General features: G+C 59.6%; 9 protein-coding genes across 9 annotated transcripts; 3 read left to right on the forward strand and 6 right to left on the reverse strand.

Moving 5' to 3' along the window:
• Positions 1-235: 235 nt before the first annotated feature.
• Positions 236-838, reverse strand: COLE_01910 (uncharacterized protein; the record flags this gene model as incomplete). The annotated part of the gene is made up of 2 exons (XM_018420568.1): positions 236-376; positions 596-838. The coding sequence occupies 2 exons, from the start codon at positions 836-838 to the stop codon at positions 236-238; spliced, it is 384 nt and encodes a 127-aa protein (XP_018275265.1).
• Positions 839-1,074: 236 nt separating this feature from the next.
• COLE_01911 (uncharacterized protein) lies at positions 1,075-2,969 on the forward strand (the record flags this gene model as incomplete). Its single annotated transcript, XM_018426111.2, has 5 exons — positions 1,075-1,270; positions 1,390-1,511; positions 1,550-1,829; positions 1,862-2,124; positions 2,160-2,969. 5 exons carry the CDS (start codon positions 1,075-1,077, stop codon positions 2,967-2,969), a joined length of 1,671 nt encoding a protein of 556 aa, XP_018275266.1.
• Positions 2,970-3,686: 717 nt separating this feature from the next.
• COLE_01912 (uncharacterized protein) lies at positions 3,687-4,229 on the forward strand (the record flags this gene model as incomplete). Its single annotated transcript, XM_018426112.2, has 2 exons — positions 3,687-3,794; positions 3,849-4,229. The coding sequence occupies 2 exons, from the start codon at positions 3,687-3,689 to the stop codon at positions 4,227-4,229; spliced, it is 489 nt and encodes a 162-aa protein (XP_018275267.1).
• A 1,285-nt stretch (positions 4,230-5,514) lies between these two features.
• COLE_01913 (uncharacterized protein) lies at positions 5,515-7,059 on the reverse strand (the record flags this gene model as incomplete). The annotated part of the gene is made up of 1 exon (XM_018419592.2): positions 5,515-7,059. One exon carries the CDS (start codon positions 7,057-7,059, stop codon positions 5,515-5,517), a length of 1,545 nt encoding a protein of 514 aa, XP_018275268.1.
• A 3,577-nt stretch (positions 7,060-10,636) lies between these two features.
• On the reverse strand, positions 10,637-13,274 carry COLE_01914 (uncharacterized protein; the record flags this gene model as incomplete). The annotated part of the gene is made up of 6 exons (XM_018427038.1): positions 10,637-10,936; positions 10,973-11,374; positions 11,690-11,878; positions 11,968-12,161; positions 12,205-13,104; positions 13,214-13,274. The coding sequence occupies 6 exons, from the start codon at positions 13,272-13,274 to the stop codon at positions 10,637-10,639; spliced, it is 2,046 nt and encodes a 681-aa protein (XP_018275269.1).
• Positions 13,275-18,363: 5,089 nt separating this feature from the next.
• Positions 18,364-18,945, reverse strand: COLE_01915 (uncharacterized protein; the record flags this gene model as incomplete). Its single annotated transcript, XM_018427131.2, has 1 exon — positions 18,364-18,945. The coding sequence occupies one exon, from the start codon at positions 18,943-18,945 to the stop codon at positions 18,364-18,366; it is 582 nt and encodes a 193-aa protein (XP_018274825.1).
• Positions 18,946-20,404: 1,459 nt separating this feature from the next.
• Positions 20,405-21,289, reverse strand: COLE_01916 (uncharacterized protein; the record flags this gene model as incomplete). The annotated part of the gene is made up of 1 exon (XM_018427133.2): positions 20,405-21,289. One exon carries the CDS (start codon positions 21,287-21,289, stop codon positions 20,405-20,407), a length of 885 nt encoding a protein of 294 aa, XP_018274827.1.
• Positions 21,290-22,527: 1,238 nt separating this feature from the next.
• Positions 22,528-22,863, forward strand: COLE_01917 (uncharacterized protein; the record flags this gene model as incomplete). The annotated part of the gene is made up of 2 exons (XM_018424700.2): positions 22,528-22,588; positions 22,748-22,863. 2 exons carry the CDS (start codon positions 22,528-22,530, stop codon positions 22,861-22,863), a joined length of 177 nt encoding a protein of 58 aa, XP_018274828.1.
• A 718-nt stretch (positions 22,864-23,581) lies between these two features.
• Positions 23,582-26,163, reverse strand: COLE_01918 (uncharacterized protein; the record flags this gene model as incomplete). Its single annotated transcript, XM_018425669.1, has 9 exons — positions 23,582-24,025; positions 24,065-24,338; positions 24,372-24,590; positions 24,626-25,068; positions 25,117-25,170; positions 25,204-25,357; positions 25,401-25,737; positions 25,833-25,948; positions 25,994-26,163. The coding sequence occupies 9 exons, from the start codon at positions 26,161-26,163 to the stop codon at positions 23,582-23,584; spliced, it is 2,211 nt and encodes a 736-aa protein (XP_018274829.1).
• Positions 26,164-27,101: the final 938 nt, after the last annotated feature.

Here is a 27,101-nt window from a genome sequence, read left to right on the forward strand (position 1 = left end):
TGGGGGGAGGGCAACAGCAAGGTAGTCACGTCAGTACTTGCGGAGCCCTCCACTTGCAATCTAGGCAGTTTAGCCGGTTGCTCGACATCGGCTGGCAAGAGAGCAACACGCAGAGTGGTACTTTATGTATGCAATGCAATGCTGTCAACGTCTAGAGATGCTCTCCACATGCGCTACGGATACCGTGCACCCCCTACTTTCACGAGCGTATCGCCCAGGAGTGCCAACACTGCCTTTAGACCCAACGATCCTCCGCGCGCGCCCCCTTGACAGGCGCGTCCCCACTTGACGGCGCCGCGCCCCACTCAGGCATGCCCACTGGACGGGGGACACGAACGGGCTCATAATCGTCTTGGCTCGTCGTGTCGAAGAAGTTCTTCTTCCTCTTCTTTCTTTCTGCTAGAGCCGCTTCCGTCCGCGTTGTCACGTCAGGTGCCGCGGCCTGAGACGGCGTGATGGCCCCAGCAAGGGCAGCATCGTCTCCCCCAAGGCCTTGGAGACGCTGGTCTTAGCTATACAGTTCCTCACACAAGATGCGATGTTATTATGCAGCAATGAGACGACAAGAGTTCAAGCCGATCATGTTGTCACTCACATAGTACTCCTCCCGGATGTCCACCTTCTTCCGGTCCTTGCTCATGCCCAATTCATCCTCCTTGCTAACTGCCGATACCTTCTGGTCGTTGAGCTCGTAACGCGTGCTCGTAAACGTCTGCAAGGCGTACGAGCTGGCGACTACTAGGGAGAGGAAGGGGAGCCCGAAAAACACGAATGGTCGGCGGCGCACGGCGGACACAAGCTTGTTCGGGTTCCGCGATTTGGAAGTGAACGCAGGCATGGCAGCGAGCTCTGCAGAAACTTTGGTGAAAGCGAGGAGCAGGGGACCGAGGACGCGTGGATTGAGCAAAAGCGGATCAAGATGAGTGGGTGATTCCGAAAGCAAGCAGCGACGGAAACTGTCCAACTTCCCTTTTCGTGACGCATCATCACTCGCCACCCAACATTTGCCGATCTCCGACTTGACAACATCCGGGCGCGACGCTGCCTGCTAGTAACACAACATAGCCACTCGACATGGGGCTGTTCACTGCAGCCCCGGAACAGTGCTACTTCTGCGGCTCCGCAGTAGGTCCCCCTTCTCGGACGCGGCTAGCATGGTCATGTTCTGCATGCGGATGCTGGAACGGGAGAGACCGCGCCGGACAGATCGATGGCGACCACCCCGCCATGCGCGACAGCGCGATGAACGAGGCGAGCTTTGCACGACGCGGTGAGTTAGATTGAGCGATGAGGTAGCATAAATGCTGCGAGTAAACGATAAGTTGTGCAGTCATTCCCACAACCTCGCGTCACCCAGCGATACAGATATTCGGACCAGCTGACACGCAGCCCATCCCTCCTCCGCGCGCCTGCCCACTGCGTCCTCTGCAGCTTCGCCTTTCTGTCACACATGCCAGGCGAACCAGACCCTCGTCCTCAACCTTCTCGCGACGTACCTCCCCGCCGAGAGTGTGCGTCCCCATTGTTCCCCTTGTTATGTTGACCCCAGGATCCGACGTATGCTGAGAGAGTGGCCGGCTTCGAAGCTTACCGTACATCACTGAACGAACGCTACCCCCAGGTCTGCGCCGCATGCCAACCGGGAGTGGATGCATGGCTGAAACGCGCCGACCAGCGCGCCCAAGCGGAAGCGTTCGGGAGCGCTCTGAGGCGCAGCGTCGACACGACGCGGCGCTCCGGGCCGAGTTGGATAGATGTGGGCGTTTGGCGGGTACGAAGCCTTGCGTGGGCACTCGATATGTTTGCCGTCATAGGCATTGCGTTGTCCGGTGAGTCTTCCTGAGGGCGAGGCTGACAGCAGGTTGGGCCGCTCCTAACGTCCTCTTTCGGGCATTTCAATCCCACACGACCGCTGTGCTCGCGGTGCGCCTTTGTGCGATCCTCTGGGCCGTGTGGGACCCAACATGGCTTCACGCTGCACGTGAGCGACGTCCCGCTCACGGCAGGCGAGTGTGGGTCGGTACAATGCTCGGCCTCTACGTCCTCCGCCTCGCTATCGCCTCCGGCATCATTTGGGGCTTGCCTGCCAGCTGGATCACGGCTGCCGCTGCTCTGGACATCACCGTAAGTTTCTGTGCCATGCTATTAGTTGATACCAGATTGTGATAGCAGCCCTTACGCGTCGGCGCGATACTTCACGCATACAGCTGACGCTTGTGCGGCCGGTCCGCATCGAGGCACATTCTCAAACCCTTCCCTCTTCTCAGCATCCTTCCACTGCATTGCACCACCCAGCTCCTTCTCTTTCTCATTCACAAGCCTCACCCCAGCGCTCTCGTCCTTCTGCAGTGTTCGGACAACCCTCTCTTGCTTTACCTGAGCGATCGGATGAGCCGATGGATTGGGAGCCAACGCACAGCGACTGGGACGGCTTTGGTGTCGGCACGCAACGAATGTTCGCAGCGGCCGAGTCGAACGAGACAGGCCTCGAGGCGCTACTGGCAACTTGGGGTCTGGGTGGCGAGCCGGTTCGCGAGCGGCCACAAGCCGCTTGGGGGCGATATGAGCGGGGCAGGTGGGGCGAGCAGCGCAAGCAAGGCTCAGGTGGCGTATTCGCAATCCCGCAACCATCTACACCGCCAGACGTGCTGCGACCTCTGCGGGATTCACGTATTGTGCTGGTCATGCTGCGCGTGGCCGCCTTACTTGCCGTGCTAACAGGCCTGCCAACTGAGATTGCGCTGAAGGCACTGCTCGGCCTGGAGGTTGCCGCGTCAACCGTCATGCTCGGCGCAGCGCTGCCTTCCCGCTCTTGGTGGCTTGCTCTTTACGCTTTAGACGCGGGTGTGCGTGCTGTCGTCCTTTTCTTGCCCAGTGTTACCCCTTTGCCTGAGGCGCTGAGGGCGCAGGCACCAGCCATTGAGTGTGTTGTGTGGGCTTTGTTAGACGCGGCCCTCCTTCTGACATAGATGCATATCTTGTGATGCCTGTGAGAGCGCAGGCTTGTCGATTGAAAGTTTGCTGGGGTGTGTCAGATGATGGCGCGCGGAGGAGCGAACGAGTCGCCAACACTGAACTGCAGGCCCAAGGTAATTGGGGACTTCTCCTAACGAAGAGCAAGTCGCTGTCTCGCCCTCAAATTGCAGTTCAGCGTTCACAGCACAGCCAGGATTCCGGGTCCTTAGGCGGGGTATCAGAGTTAGCACTTAATCTCGTTTGCGCGGCGCGTTGACCTCCAGTCATAATCTACAGTAGCGCCATTGATGAGCCAGCCATCCAAATTTCGATGTCACTTCTGTCTCAGTCACACCAGATTTGAAACAACGGACGAGGCAACAGCCAATACCATACGTACTGCAGCATCATTTTCACCAACAGTTCCCCATCGCTGCATATAAGCCATTGAAGCAATGGGTAAAGCTACGCCAGTAAGTGGGGAAACTTCAGTGGGACTCAATGGAACAAGGCGGTCGAACAGTTCCTTCCCTCGGGGTTAGAGTACATTTGAGCCATGTTGCCACTCTGATGGGTACTGCGCTTCCCCGGCCGGAAGACTGTGAGATCGAGTCAGACGACTCTCGTGTGAGCACTATAAACATCTGGGCGGTCCATGCCGACGATAACCCATCTCCCAACCCTTGACAACATGCTCGTCCAGCTCCCAATCTTCGGATCCCTTTAGAATCATGGTCTCGAAGAGCAAGAGCCCAGAGACCTCGAAGATACAGCCGCTCCAGTCTGAACACCGGCGTGCTCGGCAAGTTACAGCGTGCACCAATTGCCGCCAAAGCAAAGTGCGTCATACCATCTGTGATGTGCGGAGACAGAGGACATTTGCTGATGTATAGATTCGGTGCGCGCCGGCGAGCGAGGTTACAGATCCTGCATTGGCGAACAGCAACAAGTGCCTCCCCTGTTTGCGTAAGGGCATCGCTTGCGATATTCCACAACGGCTGCTTGAACAGAATCATGCCAACGAAGCCACTGAGAGTCCCATACCTCGGGTGGAGCCTACGCTGAAATCTCCTGCTCTCAAGCCCGATGCCCCCGGCCAGAGACCGGCCCCATACACCCCTACCCAGCGTCCGGCTGTGCGACTGACGCACCCTCTAAGCTTCATGCGTAAAGTGTGTGCTCACGATGCCCATCACCAGCCAAAGACCAACCCAACAGAGGGTGTTGTGCGTGCTGCAATGATTTTGTGCAGCTTTCGAGACCCGATTTCATAGCGCTAGTATAGCAAATGGTATGTACGCTGTACTACTCCAATCACTACTTCACTGCAGTGCAGAGGCGAACCGACAGTATATGTACGTACGTCGAAATTCTCGTGCCCACTGTCTCTCTGGAGTGTGGCGGCCGAACTAAAGGTCCAGTAATGGCTAAGTGCGCCGGCGTACTCATACACATGGAATCGCGATGAAACTGTGACTCAATGGGCCGCTCTTTCAAACCTGAATTTCAATGCCACGTTGACTGATCCACCCTCTGGTGCACTATCAAGTCTGATTGCTTACTGACGTAGAGCGGGCCCAAAGTACATGCATGTACCTGCCCCGAAGACTGGGACCTGCGCAGATGTACCAGCAGCGGACAGATGCATTTACCGCATTTACGAGTGTGTGCCGTCCGTTCTCCTTCGCTGTCTGGCGCACGCCTCCAGTACAGCCCAGCTACTGCCAGCTACTGCCAGCATACAGCCAGCCCAACCTGTCGAAGAGGAACTCGAATGAGGAGTGTCAATTATGTATGAATCTGCACCAAGTTCTGTTCAGGAGGGTCCCCCGCCTCACAGGCCGCTGCGACGCGAACGCTAAGGGCGTGCTTGCTTATCGGCGGTAGCCACTGTAAACCCCTTCCTCCCCCCCCCCCCCCCCCGGGCCCCCCCATCCTCGCAACACGCACACATGCACACACTGTTCAAAAGCATCCAGAAAAGGCTATATGATACCTCCCAAGTGCTATAGCAGCCGTGTGAAGGCTAGAACACATCGCAAGACTGACGTCAAGCCAAATGCTCAGAGCCGTACTTCGCCGAGCGGCACAGCCGGGCCGTGCGACAAATCCTGTCCAGAATACCCACTACTTTCCTTCATCGCCGTTTTGTTAAGAGAAACTCACAGGCTCTATTTTTGCTTAGGCGTGACACACACGGAACTCAACCAGGTGTGCATCCCGCCAATACGCCAGTTCCCTCGCCTCTGTGACAGATGCGTCTCAGTGAATGGCACAGAGAAATTCTGCTTTATCAGCAGATCAGCCAAAGCTACAGTTCTTAAATAACCCGTAGATAGGACGCGGCCTGCATGGTCGATGCTGCCAGTCGTTGACGAGTGGGAGGTTCCTTAGAGGAAGACATCGTCTCTGGCAGGTGCCACTGTATGGATGACCATGCCGGACCTATTCCCAGGCCCTAACAGCACAATCCTGTACCACCAAGAATGCTCGCACTCGAGAGTTGATGCATGCAATGGACAGACTACAATGCCAATATACTTCTAACGTCGACTTGTATTAGCGCTTAACTGCGCCGCGACGGAGAGGTTTGATCTTCCTGCCGCCAGGCGATCCAGGGGTCTCAGTCCCGATGCCCATGCTAAATCCCTCGGCAGGCGCCCCAGCTCCGGGTGCGGGGGAGCCAAAGCGTGCGCTGGCGGCGGATGCAGGTGCGCCGAAAGCGAATGTAGATCCGGGCGCAGGGTTGCTACCAAAAGCGGGGGCGGCCGGGGTAGCGGAAGGTGTGCCAAACTGGAAAGGTGCGTTGGTCGATGACGAGGCCGCTGGCGCGCCGAACTGGAACCCAGAAGTGGGAGCCGCGCCTGTGGGCGTAGACGTGCCCGAGGTCGCGCCAAAGTTGAATGTCGGTGCGGCAGAAGAGGAGCCCGGTCTTGAGTTGTTACCAGTCGAGCCGAAGTTGAAACCGCCCGATGCCGGGGCGGGGGCGCCAAAGCCAGACGATGCTGCTGGGGTGGAGCCAAAGCCCGAGTTGGTGCTACCAAACCCGCTTGCGGCGGGTGCAGCGGAGCTGTTGCCGAAGGAGAAGGCCGGCTTACTCGTCTGATTAGCACTCGAGGTGGACGCAGAACCAAAGCCTGTAGCGGGAGACGACACCCCGAACCCGCCCGTTCCGGTTCCGGTTGTTGGCGAGGTCACGGACGCGCCGAAGCCAGTAGGAGCGGTAGTGCCCATGGTGGAAGCAGACGAGTTGGAGCCAAAGTTGAAGCCCGCAGCCGGAGCAGGAGTGCTCGACGTGTTACCAAAGCTGAAAGGCTTGTTCGCGTCACCGTTTGTATTGGCAGCGCCAAAACCTGCGCTGGCAGGAGGAGCCGAGCTGTTGCCGAATGAGAAGGTCGAGGTAGACCCTGGCGCGGCCTGCGGAGTGGGCGTGTCGGCCTTCTTCTCTCCGCCAAAGTTGAAGCCCGTGTTCCCCGAGGCGCCGGGGGTACCGAACCCGGAGCCGGCAGCAGGAGTAGAAGACTGCGCGCCGAAAGAAAAGCCGGGCTTGTCGCCGTTGGAAGCCCCAGCTGGGGCAGTGGTCGAGGGAGCACCAAACGAGAAAGGCTTTGGCGCCTCCGTCGGCGCGGTAGCAGAGCTGCCCGAGCTAAAGGAAAAGCCGGTCTTGGGTTCAGCGGGCTTGTTTGCAGGGGGAGCTGAAGGAGCGCCGAATGAGAAAGGTGCCTTCGCGGGCTCAGAGGGCTTGTCATCGGCCGTAGCGGACGGCGCGCCGAAGCTGAACGGCGCTGACTTCGGTGCCTCGGGCGCCTTGTCCGCGGCTGGAGCAGTAGGGGCGCCGAAGGAAAACGGCGAAGCCATGGGCGTCTCAGTCGGCTTGGCCGTTGGAGCGGACGAAGCTCCAAAGCTAAAGGACGACTGCGATGCGTTAGTAGTAGGGGCGGCGGGCGCTGAAGCACCAAAGTCGAAGGGCTTGGACGCGGTAGTAGCAGATGTCTCGCCTGACTTCGACGTGTTGGCACCGAAGTCAAAGGCCTTGGGCGCGGTGTCGACCTTCGATGCGGACGGCGCGCCGAAAGAGAACGTGGCCTTGGGCTGCTCCTCCATGCCGGGGCCGGCGGGCTTGCCAAACTGCACATTCAGCACATGCCCGGGGATTCTGCGCAGCAAACTTACCGAGAATGGGGCGGGGCTTGTGTCCTTGCTGGCAGGCTTCTCCGGAGCAGCAATTGTGCCGGCTGGCTTGATGTTGCTACTGCTGAAGTCGAATACCGGTGCCTTGGGTGGAGGGGCCGTGGGCGTGGTCGAGCCGCCGAAGAAATTTGGTATACCGCCCGCAGGGGGGGTCGACGGCTTGCCGAGGCCAAGACCAGCGGCCTTGACAGGGCTTTTGGGTGGCGCAAAGAAGTTGGAGGTAGAGTTGGCCGAGGCAGAGCTGGAGACTGCCGGGGGAGTGAGACCTGGGGTGGAAGCGGCTGATCCTGCCGCGGAAGCCGTGAAGGAGAAAAAGCCGCCGGAGGGCGGCACTTGGGCGTCGCTCGCGGCTTCCTTCTCCTTCTCCTTCTCCTTGGTGTGGGGTGAGTCCGGCTCAGCAGCGGCAGTGAACGAACTGGAGGCGAGGGGCGAGCTTGCCCTGGGGCGCGTCGAGCCAATGCGGCCGCCCAAGGGTTTGAGACCCGAGTTGGGGAGGCTAAGGGACGCAGAGGGCTGCTGCGGCGCTACGGAGATGCGGCTGGACAGCTGCCCATTCTCCAACGGCTCCTTTGGTGCCTCAGCCTTCTTCTCGAACGTCGGGAAGCTCGGCATGGAGAAGCCCGAAAAGTTCGCTGTCGACTGCTTCGATAATTTCTCCAGCTCCTCCATGTCAGGCAAGTCCTCCTCGCGAGCGGAGAATCGGCCACTGCCAGCACCTGCACCTGGCGTTGTCGCGCGCGATGAGGCGTAGCTGGCAGCGCCCTGATGCTGGCGGGTACGCGCCGGGCCAGCCCGGAGGCTAGATCGCTCGCGCGGCGCGGATTCGTCACGAACACGGTACGACGAGGAGGCGATAGGCGACGGCGCAGTCTCCTTGATCGTGGGGACAGCGGGCGTTGCAGCAGGCTCGGGCGACGTCTCCGCGATAGGCGTCGTCGCCTTCCTACGGCGAAAAGTACGAGGCGTGGCGTCGGCGGACGGACTCTTGGCACGCCTGTTGCGGGTCGACGGCGAGGGCTTGGATGGCGATGCCGCCTCATCAATGGTGCGAAGACGCGTGCTCCTTCGCAGCTTAGGCGTCTCCTCCTCGGCCGCCCCATTCCTACCCTTGCGCGTCGAGCGACGCATGCTCCTGCCGGGTGGGGAGACTGAGCGCGCGTCCGACACGCTCATTTGCGAGTCGTCTTCGCTTCCCGAGATGCTCATCATGGAGCGGGAGCGCGTGCTACGGCGGCGCGAACTGGCAGCCGAGGCCGATCGCATGGAGCGCGCAGAACCGTCCACCTCCATGTCCGACAATTCAGCATCCGACTGCACAGCACGCAACTCGCGACGCTGCTCGCGCGCCTGGAGGTCCACGGCGCGGCGACGGCCATACGGAGAGATGGCCGACGAAACACCTCCGCCGTGACTGAGCCACTCAGCCCGGTGGCCCTTGCGCTCAGCTGCGGCAGCGGCCGTCGCAAGCGGAACAGCTATAGCCTTGCGCAACTGGCGGGTAGACGCTCCCACCAAGTTGGGCGGAAGCAGGGTCGAGGTCGCCCGGCGAGACGCCTCGAGAGCCTCGAGAATACGGTCAGCGTCGTTTCGCGGCGCGGGCTTGGATATCGACGCCTCGGCAGCCTTTACAAATCCACGGCCTGGAACATAGACCATCTTGGGCTCTGCTGCGGGTTTCGAGCGCGACGGGAGCGCGGAGAGGCGCGTCGGCATAGGCACAAGGCTAGCGCGACGAGCAGCCCGCTCGGCAAACGCATCATTGCGGTCGGAGGCTGTGCTCATTGCATCGTCGTCCTCGGCCACAGTGTCGAATCGCATTGACGAGCTCTTCGGTAGAATTCGCGAGCGACTGCCGAACGTACCGAAGCCGCTTCCAGCGCGCATACTCCGCATGCTGACGTCGGAAGCATCGTCGCGGATGTTGGTGAGCGTTTGACTACGAGCAAGGGTGCGCGAGCCCGAAGCTGGGGCAAACGGCGAGGCGGCAAGAGGCGCGCGCGGCGTCGAATCCTTCCATGGGCTCCAGGCCTCGTGCGCGCCCCCGAGCGTACGACGACGGTCGGGGGTTGCGTTCATACCAGACGCCGAGCCAAACTCATCGGTGTTCAAATCCATCCTAGACGAATGCACGAGTGAGCCGCGCGGGCGAAGAGTGGTGCGTGACGAGGATGGGCCAAGCAGCGACTTGGGGGGGTCCAGGTAGGGCATGCTGGCGGAGGGGGCGAGGGAGGAGCGTGTACGCGAGAGCGAGATGGCCGCGGGAAGAGGGGGAAGGGTGGACGCGGCATTGAGCGGCTCATATGGACCGATGCGCTTAGGTGACGTGGGTTGGTCGGGGGATGCACGGCGAACGCGCTTCTTTGCGCGGCGCGCGGAAGGGCTCGGCGGGTCCTCGGGGTCAGGCGAGAGGTGGTCGCGCTTCGTCCCCTGGGGGCCCTGTGGCTGCGACCGGGTAGGCGTCGCCAGCCAAGCGAGCGGGCGGGAGAAGATACTCTTGATGCCAGAGAGCAAAGTCTCAGAGCCGGAGCGGCGGAGGTTTGACATGGACTGGGATGTGCGCAGTCCGTGAGCAAAGGCCGATGGCGGCGCGCCACTGCCGTTACCGTTACCTTCGCGATTGTAAGGCAGCCCACCCCCGCGAGCGCGGCGTGGAGAACGCATGGCCCCGGAGAGGGTGTTGGGCTCGTTGCGGGCCATTGTCGATGGTGGGGCCAGGGAGAAGGTGTTGGAAGAAGGCGGGGGGGGGGGGGGAGCCTGTGTGTTATGAGTAGACGGGAAGGACGATGGAAGGTGATGGACGCTCCGCGTGATGGGATGCGAATAGACTTTGCTAATTGGAAGCGACGGCGGGACGGCGATGATTGTTGGTAGAGTCGGGAAGAAGAATTAGGTGTCGCAGTAGAAGTTTACCATTGCTTGGGCGGGTAGGAGGGGTCTGTTGGAGGAGGGGATGGAGTTGAGAAGGGGGTTGGGGCGGCCGACAAGGACTTTTAGGCAAGGCGGACGGATATGGATTAGTGGCGGGAGAGGGAAAGAAGAGGAGGGGATGGTGAGGAGCAGCGATGTGGTCGTGAGCTCGAAGAGGCAGATTGAATCCGCTGGGTGGGTGGGACCTGGGTGGGGTGACGCATCACCCGACGCTTCCGCCCAAGCGCCCAAGCTGCCCAAGACTCTCAAAATTCGAGCTGAATTGCATATTATTTGGTCCCGCCCATCTCAAATCCACGTGGGGTCCGTCAGGCGCAATACCTGATCCTGAATATTAGATCACGCTCCATCAGGCCGTCAGAACCAAACAATTCAAAATGGGCACCACCCACCCCTTCCGCCACCCTCCTCACTGCTCGACTTGTGCACCGCGACTGCAGAAGCTATCCCCATAATTCGGAAACGCTCTCCAGCAACAACCTATGCATGGACATCAACTCCAGTCTATCAAACATTGCAGTGCCAATACATACTACTACTACTCTACGAGTCTGTACTCGTATCAACTCCCGCTGCGCGCCGAGTTTGGTCCGTCTGCCGATGAAGGGCGCTGGTCCTGCAGTGGCTGTGGCAGACGACCATGAGACACAGGTCGCCACTCGCGCGGAGGGTCTCTCGCGCGCTGCTGTGAGCCGTTCTCATGAGGCCAAGGAGGACCGCCCCGCGAGTACAGCGCGCCATCAGACCCATCCGTCAACATCCACCCCAAATCAATCAAATCACGACCAATCCGCTCCAGAAAGGCGTCACGCGCAGATGAGGGCTCAAGAAAGTACGTCCCCACCATGGTACGCAAGTTGTTCTAAGATCAGCAGAGGGTTCCAGAGCCGCGGCTTACTCTGACGTTCTCAACAAAACCACGCGCGTTATCCTGCAGACTAGGATCCAAACCCTCAAACCCATTCGCGTGCTCCTTGGCAAAAATTTGATCCGTCTTGTTTGAAGGGACCGGCGGTGCCGTACCAGGAGGGGCTAGCGCGACTGAAGGGTACCGTGGGTCCAAACGAAGTGGGCGCGGCTCAGGAGGACGATATTGTGGGCCGGTGGGAAAGGGGATCGGCACGACGTTGGTGTAAGACATGGAATCGCAATCGCGCCGCTCCGGATACTGGCGCGCATGTTGGACCTCGGCCATCACCTCACGGCGCTCTCGTCCATGCTCCCCAGTAGCGCTCCGGGGATCTGCTACGCGAGAGTCGCCTCGCATGTCAGGAGCTAGCTCGCGGATAGGGCCGCCAAGCTGCACGACAGAATAGTCTGCAGGTGACGCACGGATCGGGTGCAATTGTGAGTGGCTGGAGTGGTCATTGGGAGAGCGCGGCGCTCCTCCCTGGGACGGGGGACGACGAGACTCCAGCGGTGGAGGAGCAGCCGGCGCAGTCGGCCCCCGTCGAGTCACTGCATACCCTGGAGGCGGCCCATTATGGCCGTACCACTCTTGAGCCGAGCTATCGTATAAAGCCCGAGTGTGGTCACGCGGAGAAGTCATCGGAGGACCGTAGACATAGACGGGATGCTGTAGGGAAAGATGAGGCGGCGGTCGCCCGTGACGCACGGGGGGAGCTGGGTAGAACCCAGGCTGGTAACCGTAATGCCCGGGAGGCGCAAGCTGCGGAGGGGCGTAGTATTGCTGAACACGCGGGAAACCTGATGGCCCATGCGGCATGTAGATACCGTTGACGCGGGGGTCCGGCTGACGCTCGCGAGTGTCGGGGAGACCGGTGCGCAGATCAGAGCTCACACTCTCTTCGTAATGAGGAAGAGAGTTGCGACGACCATCGGCGTGATATGAACGATCGCGTTCATGTTCGCGACTGTTGTCATCAAACTCACTCGGAGAAGGTCCGAATGAGGTACGCCTTTCATGTTTCTGGCTTTCACGCCGCCGATGTAGTCCATGTCCTGGAGGTATCTCACGTGCGCGTTCTTGGTGTCGAGGATCAAAAGACGCTGGGCGATCGCGGGCTTCGGCCCGCTCCTGGATGTCTTGAAAATCGTGCAAAGGAGGCGGTGATTCTCGTGGAATGCTACGGATCGCACTCTCCTGCTCGCGAGTCTCCTCTGGAGTACGTTCCCTGGGAGTGGGCTGCGGCTGCTTTTCGGCCTCGCGAGCAGACTGCTCCTTGGCTTCGCGGTCGTTCCTGGCCTTGGATGCAGCGATGATGGCTTTGGCCTCGTCAGCAATGCTGGGCAGGCGACGCTGAGGGGGGGATGATGGATCACGATCCGGGACTGGCCTCATATGGGCGCCTTTGCTAGGAGGCAGTGTTTGCACCTCGCTCGTCTCTAGCGCGGTGAGTTTCTTGTCGGCAACTGGCCTCGACTCAGGGGGCAGTATTTTGGAGGGAGCGGACCGGTCATCTCTCATCGTCGCAAAATCGTGAAGGGTTCTCTGCAACGCCTTGGATGTCGATGCTGGTCCAGATTTGCGGCCAGCGCGAGGCGCTTTGCCTTCACGTGCGTGTGAGGTATTGGTTGAGCCAGATGTGGCGGGCCGCAAAGCAGCGGAGACAGGTACGGTGACAGTTGCGTTACTGTCCTTGCTCAGCTCAACCATTGTAGCTGGCAGATCCGCTTGCTTCTCGCCTTCAGCGGCGCTCGAGTCGATGTCCATTGCCTTAGACTTGGGTGGGCGGCCGGGACGACGGCGGGTCACATCGGGAGTCTTCACATCGGGAGATGAAGATGGCCGTGCACGCGTCTGGGATTGTGATCCGCGGCGCGATGAGGGACCCGCCTCTGGCCGAAACAGGTTCTCGACTAGCTCGGTCGGCTCGGCGTAGCTAGGGGGAGTGGTTCCACGCGATGGGCGCAGTCGCTTGCTCGGGCCTGGAGCGGTGGCCGCAGGATCGCGCTGACGCTTCTTTCCGGTGGCACCGGAGGGCATTGGTTCAGGCTCAGGTGGAGGCGGAGCCTCCTCTGGTGGTGGGGTAGACAGGTCGGAGCCAGCGTCGACGGTCGGACGAAGGACTGAACGCGAGAACAGTGGTCGGGGTAGGGATCAAGTGCGCGAAAGGGCGAGAGAGTGTGTCAAGGTTATGTGTCAACATCAAGTCAAGCATGCTTCATCTGTACTCACCTTCATCAGTGCTCTCGCCGCTTCCAAAAATGTTGCGGTGTGTCCTATATCCTCCGTTCATGGCGGCTCTTCCAGGCGCGAGAGCAACAACCTCGGTCTGGGCGCCCACGGCCTCAACTTCCACAGTCTCGGCCTGCGCGGTAGCTTCCGCCGCTGCCTCTACTTCTGGTGCTACCCTTGCAGCTGCTGGCGCAACGGCAGCGGTTTCAAGACCGGTTTCAGGGGCCGCAGCGCCGGCAGCAGGTGCTGCTACCAATGTCAGCGCAGAGCAGCGGGAGGGGGGGGGGGGGGGGGGGGGGGGGGGGGTAGGGTAACGCGCGCAGTGGACGCACTTGTGTTGTCAGGCAGCGGGTTCTTCCGTGGCCGCCCACGCTTGCGCCGTGGCTGATTAGGATCGGGCGCGGGCTCGGGGCTAGGCGAGCGGATGAACGTGTTTCCCTCCTCGTCGACAACCTCGATCGCCCATCCCTTCCACCCGCGACGCGTCCTCTTCTTGGCGGCAGTTCCGCCTATCGAGCCCGCGGGAGTCGATGGCGCGCTCTCCAACGGTGTTACACCCGCCGCACTCGCCGAGGTGCCCGCGACTGGTTCTTCGCGCCCCGCCGCGGAGCGCGGGCGCCCCGCTTCAGATGCGAATTCGAGTGCATCAGACGAAAGAGCGGGCTTGACTTCAGATGACGCGCGATGACGCGTCAACGGCGTGCTGCCACGTCCTGGAGGTGGTGTCTCGGTCTCCACAATGCGGCGGCGGGCGGGCGGCCTCACTTTGGATGACGGGGGAGGGGAGGCGCGCAATTTAGTCGATACGGTCGAGGCAGGCGAGTCAACGCGGGGGCGCGGCATCGCGGCCGCATCAGTCGTCTTCTCGATGCGGAGTTTGGAGGCAGATTGTAATGGAGCCGAGGCTGAGGAGCGTGATGGCTGGGCAGCAGGAGGGGAAGGGGAAGGGGGAGGAGAGGGTGTTGTATCCGTTGCTGCCATGAAGGTCTGGGCTGCTGGTGCGCTGTCAGGGGCGTGGGGACGTACGGTTGGGGCGGCAGGCACTATGCGGGGCACAGTGTTGTATGCATGCACAGCGCTTGTGGTGAAAGCATTTGTGCGTAGAGTAGTGCCGTTGGGGCGCCCGACGACAGTAGGAGGAGATTGGTGTTGGGTGGTGGATCGTGGAAATGGGGATGAGGATGATGATAATGGAGTGGAAGACGAGGCGGTTGCTTGGAGGAGGTGCTTTGGTGGTGTGGGCGAAGGAGGACGCGGTCGCGACATGGGTTTTGGCACGTTGGGCTTTGGGACGGAGGGGCGCTGTGGGAGGTGCGATGCTGCGGGCGGGGGCCCGTGCGAACCGGCAGGGGCGGTGGATGAGGACGATGATGCATGTTGATGAACGCGAGGGGTGTGAGGGGTGTGCGGAGCGACGGTGGAGGTGTTGGAGGCATGAGCGGCAGTGGCGGTGGTGATTGGAGTTGGGTTGATCGTGAGCTTTGATGCGGATGCTGATGTTGAAGAAGTGGAAGTTGGTTTGCGCGGCGAGACTCCTGGAGGAGCTGTCACCCATCTCGGTGCAGAGCGAGGTTGACCGCTCATGGCCACCGAGATGTCTGAATCGGATACAAGTCGCGTCGGGGTATGCGTGAGAGAGACGGGGTGGGGTGGCTCGAACAACAGATGGGGGGGAGGGATGAAGAGCGGAGAGCGGAGAGCGGAGAGCGGGGAGCGGGGAGCGGGGAGCGAGACAGGAGAGAATGAGAGAATGAGAGAGTGGGAGAGAGTGGGAGAAGAAGAGAAAGAGAGCAAGAGTGAGTGGATGGATGGATGGATGGACGATGTTGAATGGGAGGAATGAAATGAGAATGACTAAACACCCGACTGTGCAGGTGGCGGCTTTGGTCTGCGCGCTTCCCTCCACGCGTGTACTCGATTCAACAATGTGGCCTCGATTGAGGATTGCGCTTTTCGGCGGCTGTGGCTACTGTTTTCGACTGCGCACCACGCGCTTGATTGTCGCTCACTCTCGTCCTTTTACTCTGAATCCCCGAGCTGGTCCGCCGTGCGCTTCCAAGTAAGGAGAGAGGAGGGAGAGGGGGTGACGGTGGCACTCTCGATTCGTGACTGGTCAATTCATCGTCAGGGTACACTCGTCGTCGATAGTTCGCGATACTCCTCGCCCATTCCTCAATTGGTGGCAAACAACTCTCCACAGCCTCATAAACACCTCCACGTCCTCCACTCTCACCGATCCCACGCTCCCACCCTCTCATGCCATCTTCTCATGCCGCCCAGCTGACCTCCTCACCGCCCCCCTCCCCCACCCCACCTTCTTGTCCTCCTAACTAAACCACTCCTACCACCGTCAGAGCTTCGTCGCTTTCGAGCCCCTCATTGCGATACCCGATTGACATTGACACGGTCTGGGGGCAACCGTTACAGGTCAGGCACGCTTGGTGCCACCACTCGCCCAAGCTCGCATCTGACCCCTTGGGGTGGCGGCGGCGACCGTGGCCATCAAGCATGCGTAGGCATGGCACCTCGGGAATGGTTCTGTGGACTCTACTACCAGCCCTCCTGTGCTGGCGAGATCCACGTATAGTTGCGGTTGGGGAGATGCCCTGAGGCGGAAAAGAGGAAGCCGAGGCAAGCAGGAGAGCCAGGAGAGGCGACTGCGAAACGCGCTGACGTTAAGTGCGACGTGGAGCCTGAATCCCCAAACTCTAAATTCCTCCCAAAGTGGCACTGGACCGCACAGAAAACTCTCCCATCATCCCACGATGTACATGCCGAGGCGATATGTATTTGCATGCTCGCTGTTCGACTGACCCTAAGCAATATACATGCACTGATGGACAGGTGTGATGTATCACTGGATGGATCAGGTATGGTGGCGACCTCGGCTAACTAGGTCCAGGCGTCGCGCTTCAATACCGACCAACTCCGCTGGCGAAGGAGCCTCCGAAACGGGACCAGATTTGCTTGTGGCGATTTGTGTGGCACCCCATCCGCCGGCGAGATGTTCACGGAGAGCGTTGTCCCTACCCCTAAAGCGTCTAGCAACCCAAAGGGAGAGAAGGTAAGGCGAGCGGTGGGGAGAAGCAGTGTCATGCGACGAGGAGAAGCACAAGTGTGAGCGAGGAACCACTTCCTCGTTACCTCCCATCGCCGTCGGCCTCGCTGCGGCTTCGTCCCTCGATGAGCCTTCGCATTATTACCCGTTTCACTTATGCCTGTCTAAGTGTTGAGCTGTTTGACTGCAAACCCTAAAACACTTGCGGGAAGCATAAGGCTGTAACATGCAATACTGCCTGCGGTGGAAAAAAACTGTTACACGACGACCTCCTCGAGATGATCGTGCAATCTCAGTTCACGGACCATCTTCTACTACCCTCTGTCCTAGTTCTACTCAACGGGGTTTGAAGATCAGATAGTGGAAGGCGAAAGAGCGCTGTCAGGGGGCAGATTCAGAGGTTGGGCGACTACTCGATATCGGTTGTCCTCTCCCTCGTAAACCCGATGCTCTGCCCCTCCGAAAGAATTACAGTTCTGCATTAGGTGAGAAGTTAGGCGGCCTGAGAGACTGCCCCCAGACAATCATGCGGTGACAGGACTCAGAAAGGTCGAGGAGAATTAGGAAGGAGGCAGTGCAGCGTGTGGGATTACCATCTTGCAAAAGGTGGCATCCGCTAACCAGCGTCCCATTTCCCGCTGCCCCAATCTGCTCTGTGCTGTCTGTCGGACTCTGCTGTTCAGCTGAGATATTAAATGGAAGAGCGTCACTGGAGGCGGGAGACGGATGGAGGTTATCTGTCTCGGCGCCCCATGGTGACTGCGTCCCCGTTCCTGCGTTGTTCTGCATGACCTCCAGCCATGTAGTCTTCCCGAATGAATCTGCTCACACTCCTATAAGGGAGCTTGACACCGCAGTATAAAGAAGCGGCATGGTGAAAAATGCAGCACTAGAACGCGATGTCGCTCGCCCATGAGGCACGTGACCCACCTCCCTCTACCCAAGACTCCGCCGGCCCCAGGCAGCGGCAGGCCCATCCATATCTGCGCGGGTAAACCCCCTCTGGCAGCCGAGTGCATCCGTCTACACAGCGTCAGCACTTGATCACACGAACACAGCCAAGATCCTATCGCGGGCCCGGATGGTCCGAATGTGGCGACCTCCACTCGGTTCCCCACCCACCTCCCTCTGCTTCTGCGCCCTCCCCACTCTGGCCTTCCCTACCACGACCCCTGGCCCCGCACAAAGGCGGTTTTGTAACCCGAGAAACTCCACTCCCGTTCCAAATCGCTGGCCCGGCCATGACCACTGTCCTGCCACCACGAAGGCACCTCCGCAGCATGCATCCACCACCATGACGTGCAAGATTAATCCCTGCCCTTCCTACGCTCTCGCAACGGCCGAATGCATGCAGTGCATGCATTAGGCTGGGCGGCTGCGGGGACAAGCGTGGTTACGGGGCAGATCTGCTCAACGGGCAGTTACGTCATGTGTGGAGTTGGTCTGCTGCCCCTGTCCCACTCTCGGTCGGGTTACGCGAATCGGATGCATCCATGCCAACAAAGGGGGCCTGGACATGGCATGAGAGCCGGCCACCGGTCTCGCTGCAGCAAGCCAGTTCTTGAGCGGGTCAACTCTGTCGAGTCCATTCCGGCAAACTTCAGATTATCCAGATGTCAATGATTCTATGAGATTGTTTACCGGGTCCAGCTAGAGGTCAGGTGCGTGTAGACGACGAGCTGGCGTGCTACCTTTCGACCCGCAATAAAAACTCCGCATACTATGATATTACAATCGCTGCACGCTCGCACTGCATGTGCCGGGAGCAAGCAGGGTCTCCCAGTCTCTAGGACTGTGATGCCCCCCAATTCCTAAACCTGGCATGCCTCGCAGTCTCGAGAACACCAACGATTCCAGGCCTCCAGAACGAGTTCTGGAACTGGGCTGTGATCGGGAGAGAGGAGACTGGCGATTCTGATAGTGGACATAACGATGGGGTATCGGAGCGAGGCAGAGACGAGCTAAGGCAAAATATGCTCCCAGTCGCAATGTGTTTGTTGGGGCTTCGTTCGGAACGATTGCTATTGCATTGGCGCTGTCCATATGGCCGGTCCTTGGCAACGCTGAACTCACAGTCCTCATGCAAGATGGGCTACAGCGAGAGTCCCCCGGCCGCCGGGGATAGAGATGGGGCGAACCTCTTGGGCAGGCCCACTATTATCACATGGATGAAAGCAGCGGCAACACCCGTCCGCCAATGTGGGGTACCCATCCTAACTGCATGGTCGTTACTCCCCACCTTTCTTACTGAATCACAGGACTCTATTCTCACGAAGGGGACAAAGGCGTTCCTAATGCCATGCCATTGTCTCAACAAGAACATCCTGGAATAACTGGAGTATCTCTCCGAGAACGCGGCCTTTAAGGATTTGCGGGATGGCACATCAGGTGGAAACCTCGGTGATGGTATTCTGATAGTTTCGTGTCTGCCAGAGCCGAGCCTCTTGATGCACAAAGCGACGACGAGGGACAAGTGACCCTCGTCGACAAGCTTGCTCGCGTTCAGAGAACACCGGCCCATTAATCTTGATCGCACTGTAATCGCCCCCAAGTAGCCGTTAAAGAGCCGACGCAGTAAACTCCCAGAAAGTGTGGGAATCGCGAGCACCGTCTGCTGCTGCCGGCTACTGATGTGAAAATTCAGAGCACCAAGTGGGGTTGTGCGCCCGGGCATTGAGGACCAGCACTCGCCCTATGTGTAAGCGGCCTAAATATGATTGGCTTGATTGACGACGTGCCGGGGCTGGGTCCATCGGATGCCCTTCTAGAGGACAAGATAACTTGGAGATATAATGCAGCGTGGAAGAATGTGCATGAACGAAGAGTGATTGCTTTATCATCTGCACGGTCAAAGATCTTAGCTATATCAGCTCTCCAGCTCATTCATAGGCATAACGTGATGATAAGCGCACATGCCTCGGCTGACAGCGGACAAGCCCTGAACCTCGGGCCGCACACCCTGTGGCGACGCGTGCCTGATCTCTGCGGACGCCATCATTCCACAAAGCTTGCACCACTTGCTCCAGTCTGAATGAGTGACATGGGTGGGCATACAAATCACAGAACGCGCAGTACACAAGGGTCTATTATAAGCAGTAGTAAGTTGGTAAGGTCGCGGACGTAGGACAGATGCAGCGATGAGCCAAAAATGTTGTAGGCGGAGAAGGGCCGGGGGGTATGATCGAGGTGGTGGTGATTATCTGCGGATCGAGTCATACGTAGGCGGAATTTCTGCACCAGACGCCTGCGCCTCGGTGAAAGCGCCGCCGTCCTGGTGAACGGTGACGCCGCCAGGGCCCGAAGGGTTCTGAACCGCCAGACGCTGGCGGTCCTGGTATGCCTCGAGCTGCTTGCCCGACATGTGCGATTGGTCCGAGGGACCGCTGCTGGGACCAGACACTGGACCGGCCATGCCGTAGCCCGCCGGTGCGCCACCAGGGGATGGGTAACCCGAGCCTCTGCCGGCATATCCAGCAGAGGTGGCAGAGGAAGAGGTGGCGCGAGACACGCCAGAAGCTATGCCGGCGCCCGCGCCGACACCTGCAGCGTTGACGTAGCCAGACTCCGAGGTGCCGGACACAGTCGCGGGGCCGTAACCAGTCTGTACCATCTGCTGCTGGTTGCCGTAGTTGTCGTACGCGTTGTAGTTGCCGTACTGTCCCTGGTCATGATGTCCAGTGGACGTGGCTGCGACGCCTTCGACGGGGGTGTACTTGTATGGGTCGATCTGCGGCGCATCGGCCGTGTCCGCAAGGTCTATGGGAGCATGGTTCTGAGCACGTGCCGGATCAAACTTGGAGAGTCAGCTTGCCAGCTCGACGACTCAAAATTCGAGGACTCACCATCATATCGTCAAAGTCGTCGCGGTAGTTCCGCTTGCGGCGACGGAAGAGAAGCCAGACGAGGACGGCGATAACAATCGCACCGCCAACACCGCCGACAACACCTCCCACAATGGGACCGACTGATCAGTCAGCATAGAAAACCAGCGGTTTGCGCCACGCCACTCACCATTCGACTTGGAGTCGCCGCCAACGGGGCGGGTTTCAATCGCAGTCTGAATGTTGCCGTTGGCATCCGTGCGTGTACTTGGTGTAAGCTTTTCAGGCCGGCTCAAGTAAAAGCAATCAGACTTACACAGTAACGTAGCTAACGGCAGCGCCGCTGGTGGCGCTGGAGGAACCAGACTGACCGCTGCTGCCAGTAGGGCCAACGGAATCGGATTGACCAGGCTGTACGCTGCTGCCTCCGGCGCCGCCGCCAGCATTGGAGCTGGGTCCCGGATTATTGGAACTTGCGGATGGGCCGGGAGATTGCGAGGAAGGTCCCGGGTTAACAGATGACTGGCCAGTGCCCGGGTCAGAGCTCGGCCCAGGGTTATTGCTGGACGAGCCGGGGTTGGAGGGACCGGGGTTGCTGCTGCTGCCGCTGGGACCGGGGTTTGATGAGCCGGGATTGACAGAAGTGTCGGGCGGAACAGAGGGGGTGGGGGTTGGGGACGTGGTGGTGGGGCCGGGGGTGGAGGGGTCGACAGGAGCGGCTGAAGAGGATGGTGGCGTCGAAGGCGACGAGGAGATGTTAGTACCGCCTGGGGAAGACATTGTGATGGATGACGACTGGGGACGGGATGTGGGTGGCGGGGAGTGGGGGAGGAGGGGAATGAGGTCTGGTAGTACGAGTGCACAGGAGAAGCGCGAGTTGTAGCGAAGCTGGAATGGTCCGTGCACCTGGTGAGGGTGCGAGAAAGAGTGCGAAGGAGAAGCGAGCGAGTTGCTCTCTCTGTCTCTCGACGCTTTTGGGAGGGTGGAGGAGGGGTTTGTGGGACGGAAGAGTCGAGTTGAATAGATGATGGAGTCAAGAGGAGGGAGATGGGATTGAGAGAGAGAGATGGAGAGAAGAATGCGAGGGGGGTGATGTGTGTGGTTGAGTGGATGTGTGGGGTGTGGTGCTTGTGCGAGGAGGAAGGGTGATGGGGGTGGTGAATTGAGTGCAATGCGCAGTCGCCCACGCACACGCATACAAGCACACAAGCACAGGATGGGACGTTGTTAAGGTGTGATGCGTTGGTGGGTGTGTTGGCCGCGTTGGGGACACGCCCTCAGACACCACTTGTGATCCGCAACTAAAGGCGATCAAGCTCGAGAACAGCCGTGAACAACGAGAGAGGTGGGGGATCGGGAGTTGGGAGGCGAGGGAGGTGACCAGAGGAGGGGAACGAGGAGCGCAGTGGCAGCAGCCTACTCACACATTTTGGGTGCTTTAGATCTAGACCTTTACGCTGGGGAGGTTGGAAGTTCGGGAGTTCGGGAGATTGAGACTTTGCGAAGCAAGCAGAGATGGCGAAGACGAAGACGAAGGTGAGGGGTGGGGTTGGTGCGAGATGCGAGAAGTGAGATACGAGATGCGAGATGAGAAGACGTCGAAGGGGGAGGGGGATGAGTACAGTAGATCTTTGTTGCGTACGTCGCCTGGGTGCTGGCTGGCGGGTGGCGCTATGGGCAGCGATAGTTCGGGTGCAAAGGCCGAGAGAGGGTCGAGTAGGGTGTGTCGATGGGTGATGGTCGAGCTGGTCGGGTGTGCTCGGTGCAAATCACAGCAAGTATACGTGGTAGAAGAGAAGAGAGCCGTGGGAGGGGAGATGTAGAGAGCGTTGTGCAAGACGTGTATCGGGACGAGTTTGGAATGCGTTAATGCGAGAAACTGAACGAGGGTGGCGCTGTTGTTGATGGACATGTCTATCTATGGTGGGTTGGAGAACCCACTGGGCCAGGGCGGGCGGCAAGGACCGGACAACTGCGGCGCATGAACGGGGCACGCAAGCCGGGAGGGTTCCCGGGTTAATAATAATAATCATCCTATTGTCTCATTCTATATCCTCATCCCTCTACTAATACGTACCACCTTTCCAACGGTTGACGAGGACCCTGGAATCCATAGAGACCTCTGTTTTTTCGTACCTGGGTGGCGCAACGCTCCCCTTCTGCACTTGCACCGCCTCCACCTCGGCGACCACGCCGCCGCCACCGTGGAATCGAGTGCCTGGCTCGGGACCTGGCTTTTTATCTTGCCCGAGCCGAGTCCCGACTGCCTGCAAGCTGCCGCACCCCATTTTGCTCCATCTTCCATGCTCCTTCCGAGCCCGGCAGACCTCATTGCTAACGGCATTGGGAGCGTAGTCGCCCGCCTCGGCCGCCAGATCTTGTCTGAGGCATGCAAGTCCAGTTGGCAGCCGGGACGCAGCCCACATCACGTCAGTATGGCCATGTGGACCATCCAGTGTCTTAGATGGCCAGATGCGGCCGATGCGCCTGCGAGTGCTGTGCGTCAGAGAGGCTAGAGTGAAGAGTGCATTGCGCATGGCGCATGGCGCATGGCGCAGTGGGTTGCCTGCGGGATTCTCTCGCGGTTTCCAAGCGTAGCGCACACGTTTCCACCGGAAAATCTCACCACGCCGTGCGCCTTGCTCACCCACGCACCCGTCATCCACCTAGCGCCCACGTGCGGCCAGCGCATCATCAAGCGCAAACCACGACGCTGCAGGGGCCCGGCATATCGGCCCTGGCGTGATTCTGACGTGAGCGGCCGTCACTGAATATTGTACTTGTCAGTTGAGCGCTGCGACTAGTAGCACCTCGGATACCGCGCCGGGAGAGGCGGTCGGCGTACCACCGCATACACGGGTAACGGCACGCGGCACACGGCACACGGCACACAGCACACAGACAGTACACGGCCGTGTTCCTCGGCCTCATGTTGATCAGCGGGTAGAATGCGGTGCTACCACATGTGTGGCAGCCATCAAAATAGGCATATACATGTACACGGGATCACAGGTGCAGGAGAGGCTCATGTGGTTTCCGGGGCGGCCGGGGCGACAAAGTGATGCTGTGCAGACGGCTGAATGCGCTGAACGTTTAGCGCGATGCAGATTGTCAAGCGCAGTCAAGATTGGTCGACAGCCCATGCAGGACACATGCAGATCAGGGGTTGAGGATCGGCCTGATGAATTTCAAGGTCGGAGCTGACGTCAGATCGTCAAAAGATGCTGTGCAATCCATCATATCGTTTCCCTTCCATCAAGTCCATAATTATGACGATCACGCCGCGCAAAAGAGAGCCCTCTACTAGACTGCCGTTGCACTGCCATGCATGGCGTGGCGGCATCCTGGACCGACAGACTCACAAGTCCCACTGGTCAGACACCCATCATGTTAGTCCAGAGGCTATCGTGTCGACCCGCATCGACAATGTCGGGCCACGGACGTAATAGTTCATCAAGCCACGGCACCGCTCCCTCCTCACAGCCGGTGCTAAAGCACCATCTCCACCCAAGGCTTCCCAGTAGTGTAGCGCACCCACTCGTTGGCGAGGAAGAAGCAGAACCCTGCTACCACGATGAGCAACCCAATTACCTCTGCGGGTTTGGTCTTGTCCGGCGCCTCGAGCACCCAAAAGTCCACCCGGCGTGTAACCGCCTTGCCACGAGAGATGAACTCGTCCGTGTCGTCAAACCACACCCACAGCCGCTGCCGCTCCCAGTCAAAGTGCACGCGCCCCCCTGCAGAGGCAAACCACTTGACCTCTCCTTTCTTGTAGTGTCGCCGCGGGAGGAATATCTCTGTCACACGAGCGCGCGGGGGAGCGGTGGGTGACGTGGGTTGCGGCATGTCAGTCCACCGATGCGTAAATAGACGCGTGGATGGCTCGTAGACAGAAGAAAGGGGCGTGCCAGCTGTCGCGATGGCGTAAGGTCGCTGATGATGTCAGTCGGGCTCGATAGATTGAGACCTTACCACAAGGACATCAAGGAGACGTGCCCCAACATCTAGGTCAGATGCCAGTGATGCTTGCTGGTCTACCGGCGCAGCCTCAATGGCCTTCCGTCGGTTCTCCTCGCTGAACCACGAGAAACTTTCAGCATTCCAGTCGTCTCCCACAACATCGTTGTTTCCCGGGTTGTAGTTCCACAAGTTGAAATGCACACTGTTGACCTCAAGCGCAAACATGAGGGCGTCAAGCATGCGCAACTGCCACTTCCAATCGCCGGTGTGGAAGGCCTCTTCGCCGCTAATGTCAGCTGTCGCATAAATCCCAACTCACTTGAGATCGATGGGGACACCACACTCGCCAAATACAATGGGAACCTCTCCCAACTGCTTGTTTGCCTCTTGCACAAGCGTGCGGATCTGAGTGGCGTAGTTTTGCCGCACACTCTTGCCAAAGTACAGACACATAGGCAGGAATTTGCCCCGGCTTAAAGCCTGGACGTTGACGGTCATGGTACCGAACTGTTTGCTGAAAAGCGCAGCCAGGTCGTACCTACAGTCAGTCGCTGCGTCTCCGGATCAGCTTACCAGTGAGGTGCGTAGACGAAGTTGCGCGGGCGCGATTCCGCCGGCCACTTAGGAGCGTACTCGTTTGGCACTGGCTCGAGCAACCGCGCCTTCTTCGGCGCCTTTGAGGCCAGCAGCTTGTCCCACCGCCTCACAAAGGGGTAGTAGAAGTCTTCGTAGAACGAGACGGGTTGGCCTCGCGAGTTCTTGGTGAAGTAGTCTTGCTGGAGGGCGACAGCCTTGTTCTGATCCGCAGACCAGGACCACACTCCCTCTCGCTGCCACGGGCAGGGGATGGACCAAGCACGCACGCCAAGCTTATTGACAATGGTGCGACGCGCAAGGCGAGTGGGATGAGGCCACGAGCGCTTGTACACCGGCACCTCCGTTGGATGCCCGTCACCCAGCGCAAACGATTGCAAAGGCGACGGGAACTCGCCAAGGTGCAGGTCGGTATTGTAGTTCTGTACGGTCAGCTTCATTGTGTCTGACCAATAATGATGCCAACGCACCCATTCGTCGATTGTCGAGAGGCCGATGTACCCGCCATGCGGTTCATTGAGCATCTATCGTCAGTTAATCAGTGCGCTGCCGCTTACCTCAAAGCCCATCACTGTATCGAGGTCACCGACGGCATCAAGAACCTTGCTCCACATAGCAAGGAAAGCGTCCTGGAGGTGCGTCTGGATGTTGATCCCCTTTGATCCAACCTTCAGACTGGGTGCAAATGTCTCACCACCCCAAAATAACGTGCTGGCGTTAGAGATCGCCGGGCTATGATCAAGAGAGGACTCACTTCATGCTCGCGCAAGCCAGCTTCTGATATCCCGTAGGCCACAGTCCGCGCTCTCCTGGCAGTCGTCCGCCCTTGACACCATTAAGCCACGCAGCGCCACTGGCTTCGAGTTTCTCCCCGCCATTAGTCATGTCGAATCCTGCCGCGGAAAGAGTCCATGCTGGCGCACCCGAGCCACCCGAGTAGCGCGACCACACGTCCTGGTGCACGCTGACGTACGCCACGAGTCCAGTACCGCGGAGTGAGATGAGGAGGTCGCGGAGATACGAAAGGTACTCCTCATCATAGACTCCAGGGCCAGCATGCTCGACTGCGTCCCATGTGAAAATGATGCGAACTGTTGTAAGCTGCCGTAAACAAAGCCCAACAACCACTCAGCATTAAGGCTTAGAAGAGATGGGGAGGAAGGAAGTCAGGAAGATCAAGTCTCACCAAAGGATAAACCCCACGATGCCAATCGCGCCCAGTGCTCTTTGGCACCTTCAAGTGGGAAGGGGCGACCGACATAGCTCGCATTCTCCGGAGCCTCCAGCCCATGCTCGATGGGGCTTTGGTCAGCTCCTGCTCTCCAAGAATACCGAGCTTGTACTCACACTTTAGAAGCCGCCCCGACATTCGCGCCGTGGAGGAGCAGCACACGCCCATGTTGATCGACAAAGTGCCGTCCAAGGATGCTAATGCTCCCTGCACTCGGAGCATACAGCGGGAACTGTGCAACGTCGACCGCGACGGCGCGCTTGCCAGTATCGACTCCGAGACTCATGAGAGAGGTGTTTGGTGCGATTGATGCAGCGGGAAGGGGAGGAAGATAAGTTGCAGCACGCGGAACACTGAACGTGTCCACGTGGAGGCGGGGCCCCCTCGGGCCGACGCCGTGTAGCCCTCTCACGCCACCGGACCCTCCACCACACGTCCTTCCCGCCTGCATTGTCACGTGACGACCATGTCACGTGCTCGCCCCCCCCACGTGGCTGACGCCATTCCCGATGCCATCCCCGATATCGCCGATATCACCGTTCGGGCTAGGCCACGTGGTTCCGTATTCATTCCTCCGTCATAGGCCCTCGTTAGGAGGCTGACGCCTGTATCTCCGTTTCTGCATTCATTCTCTTCTCTCGCCTTACACTGGTGGACGAGTAGGCTCGTAGCCTTCCCCCAACGGTGAGCAACGCACCTCTGACAACGTCGCCGCGCCTACGCGCCAAGGCAGCAGCCAGCTAGCCAAGTCCGAACGACGCCGCCCGCGCCGTTCGGGGGTTATCTCGTCAGCCAGTGCACCGCCCCACCACTACGGCCTTCCCTGCGCATACCCCCCATAGATACCCCCCCCTCTAATAGACCCCCGCCGACCGGCGCACACCCACGATTCCCACCCGCCCCTCGCTGCGCCGGGTGCCTGCCGAGCCCGTCTCGCCACCCTCAACCCGCTCACGAAACGCGCTCGCAGACGGCCCGCCACCTTCCCCCAGTTGACTCACCTGACTCGGACCGCTCGGTGACGTCATCTGCGCCCCCTTCGCCCGATTCCCACGCACCTTCCTTGGCGAGCCCACGTAACCCTCCCGACTTGGCAACCCCGAGTTCCACACCTTCCCCGACGGATACACCCACGGACCATACCAGCATGCCCGCAGGACCCTCAACGATAATCGCGCCGCCACCCGGCCTGGGGAGCGCATCCGCGACCAGCGTTCCCCGCGA

The sequence above is a fragment of the Cutaneotrichosporon oleaginosum genome, assembly GCF_008065305.1.
Source record: "Cutaneotrichosporon oleaginosum strain ATCC 20508 chromosome Unknown ATCC20508_contig02, whole genome shotgun sequence".
Lineage (NCBI taxonomy): Eukaryota > Fungi > Basidiomycota > Tremellomycetes > Trichosporonales > Trichosporonaceae > Cutaneotrichosporon > Cutaneotrichosporon oleaginosum.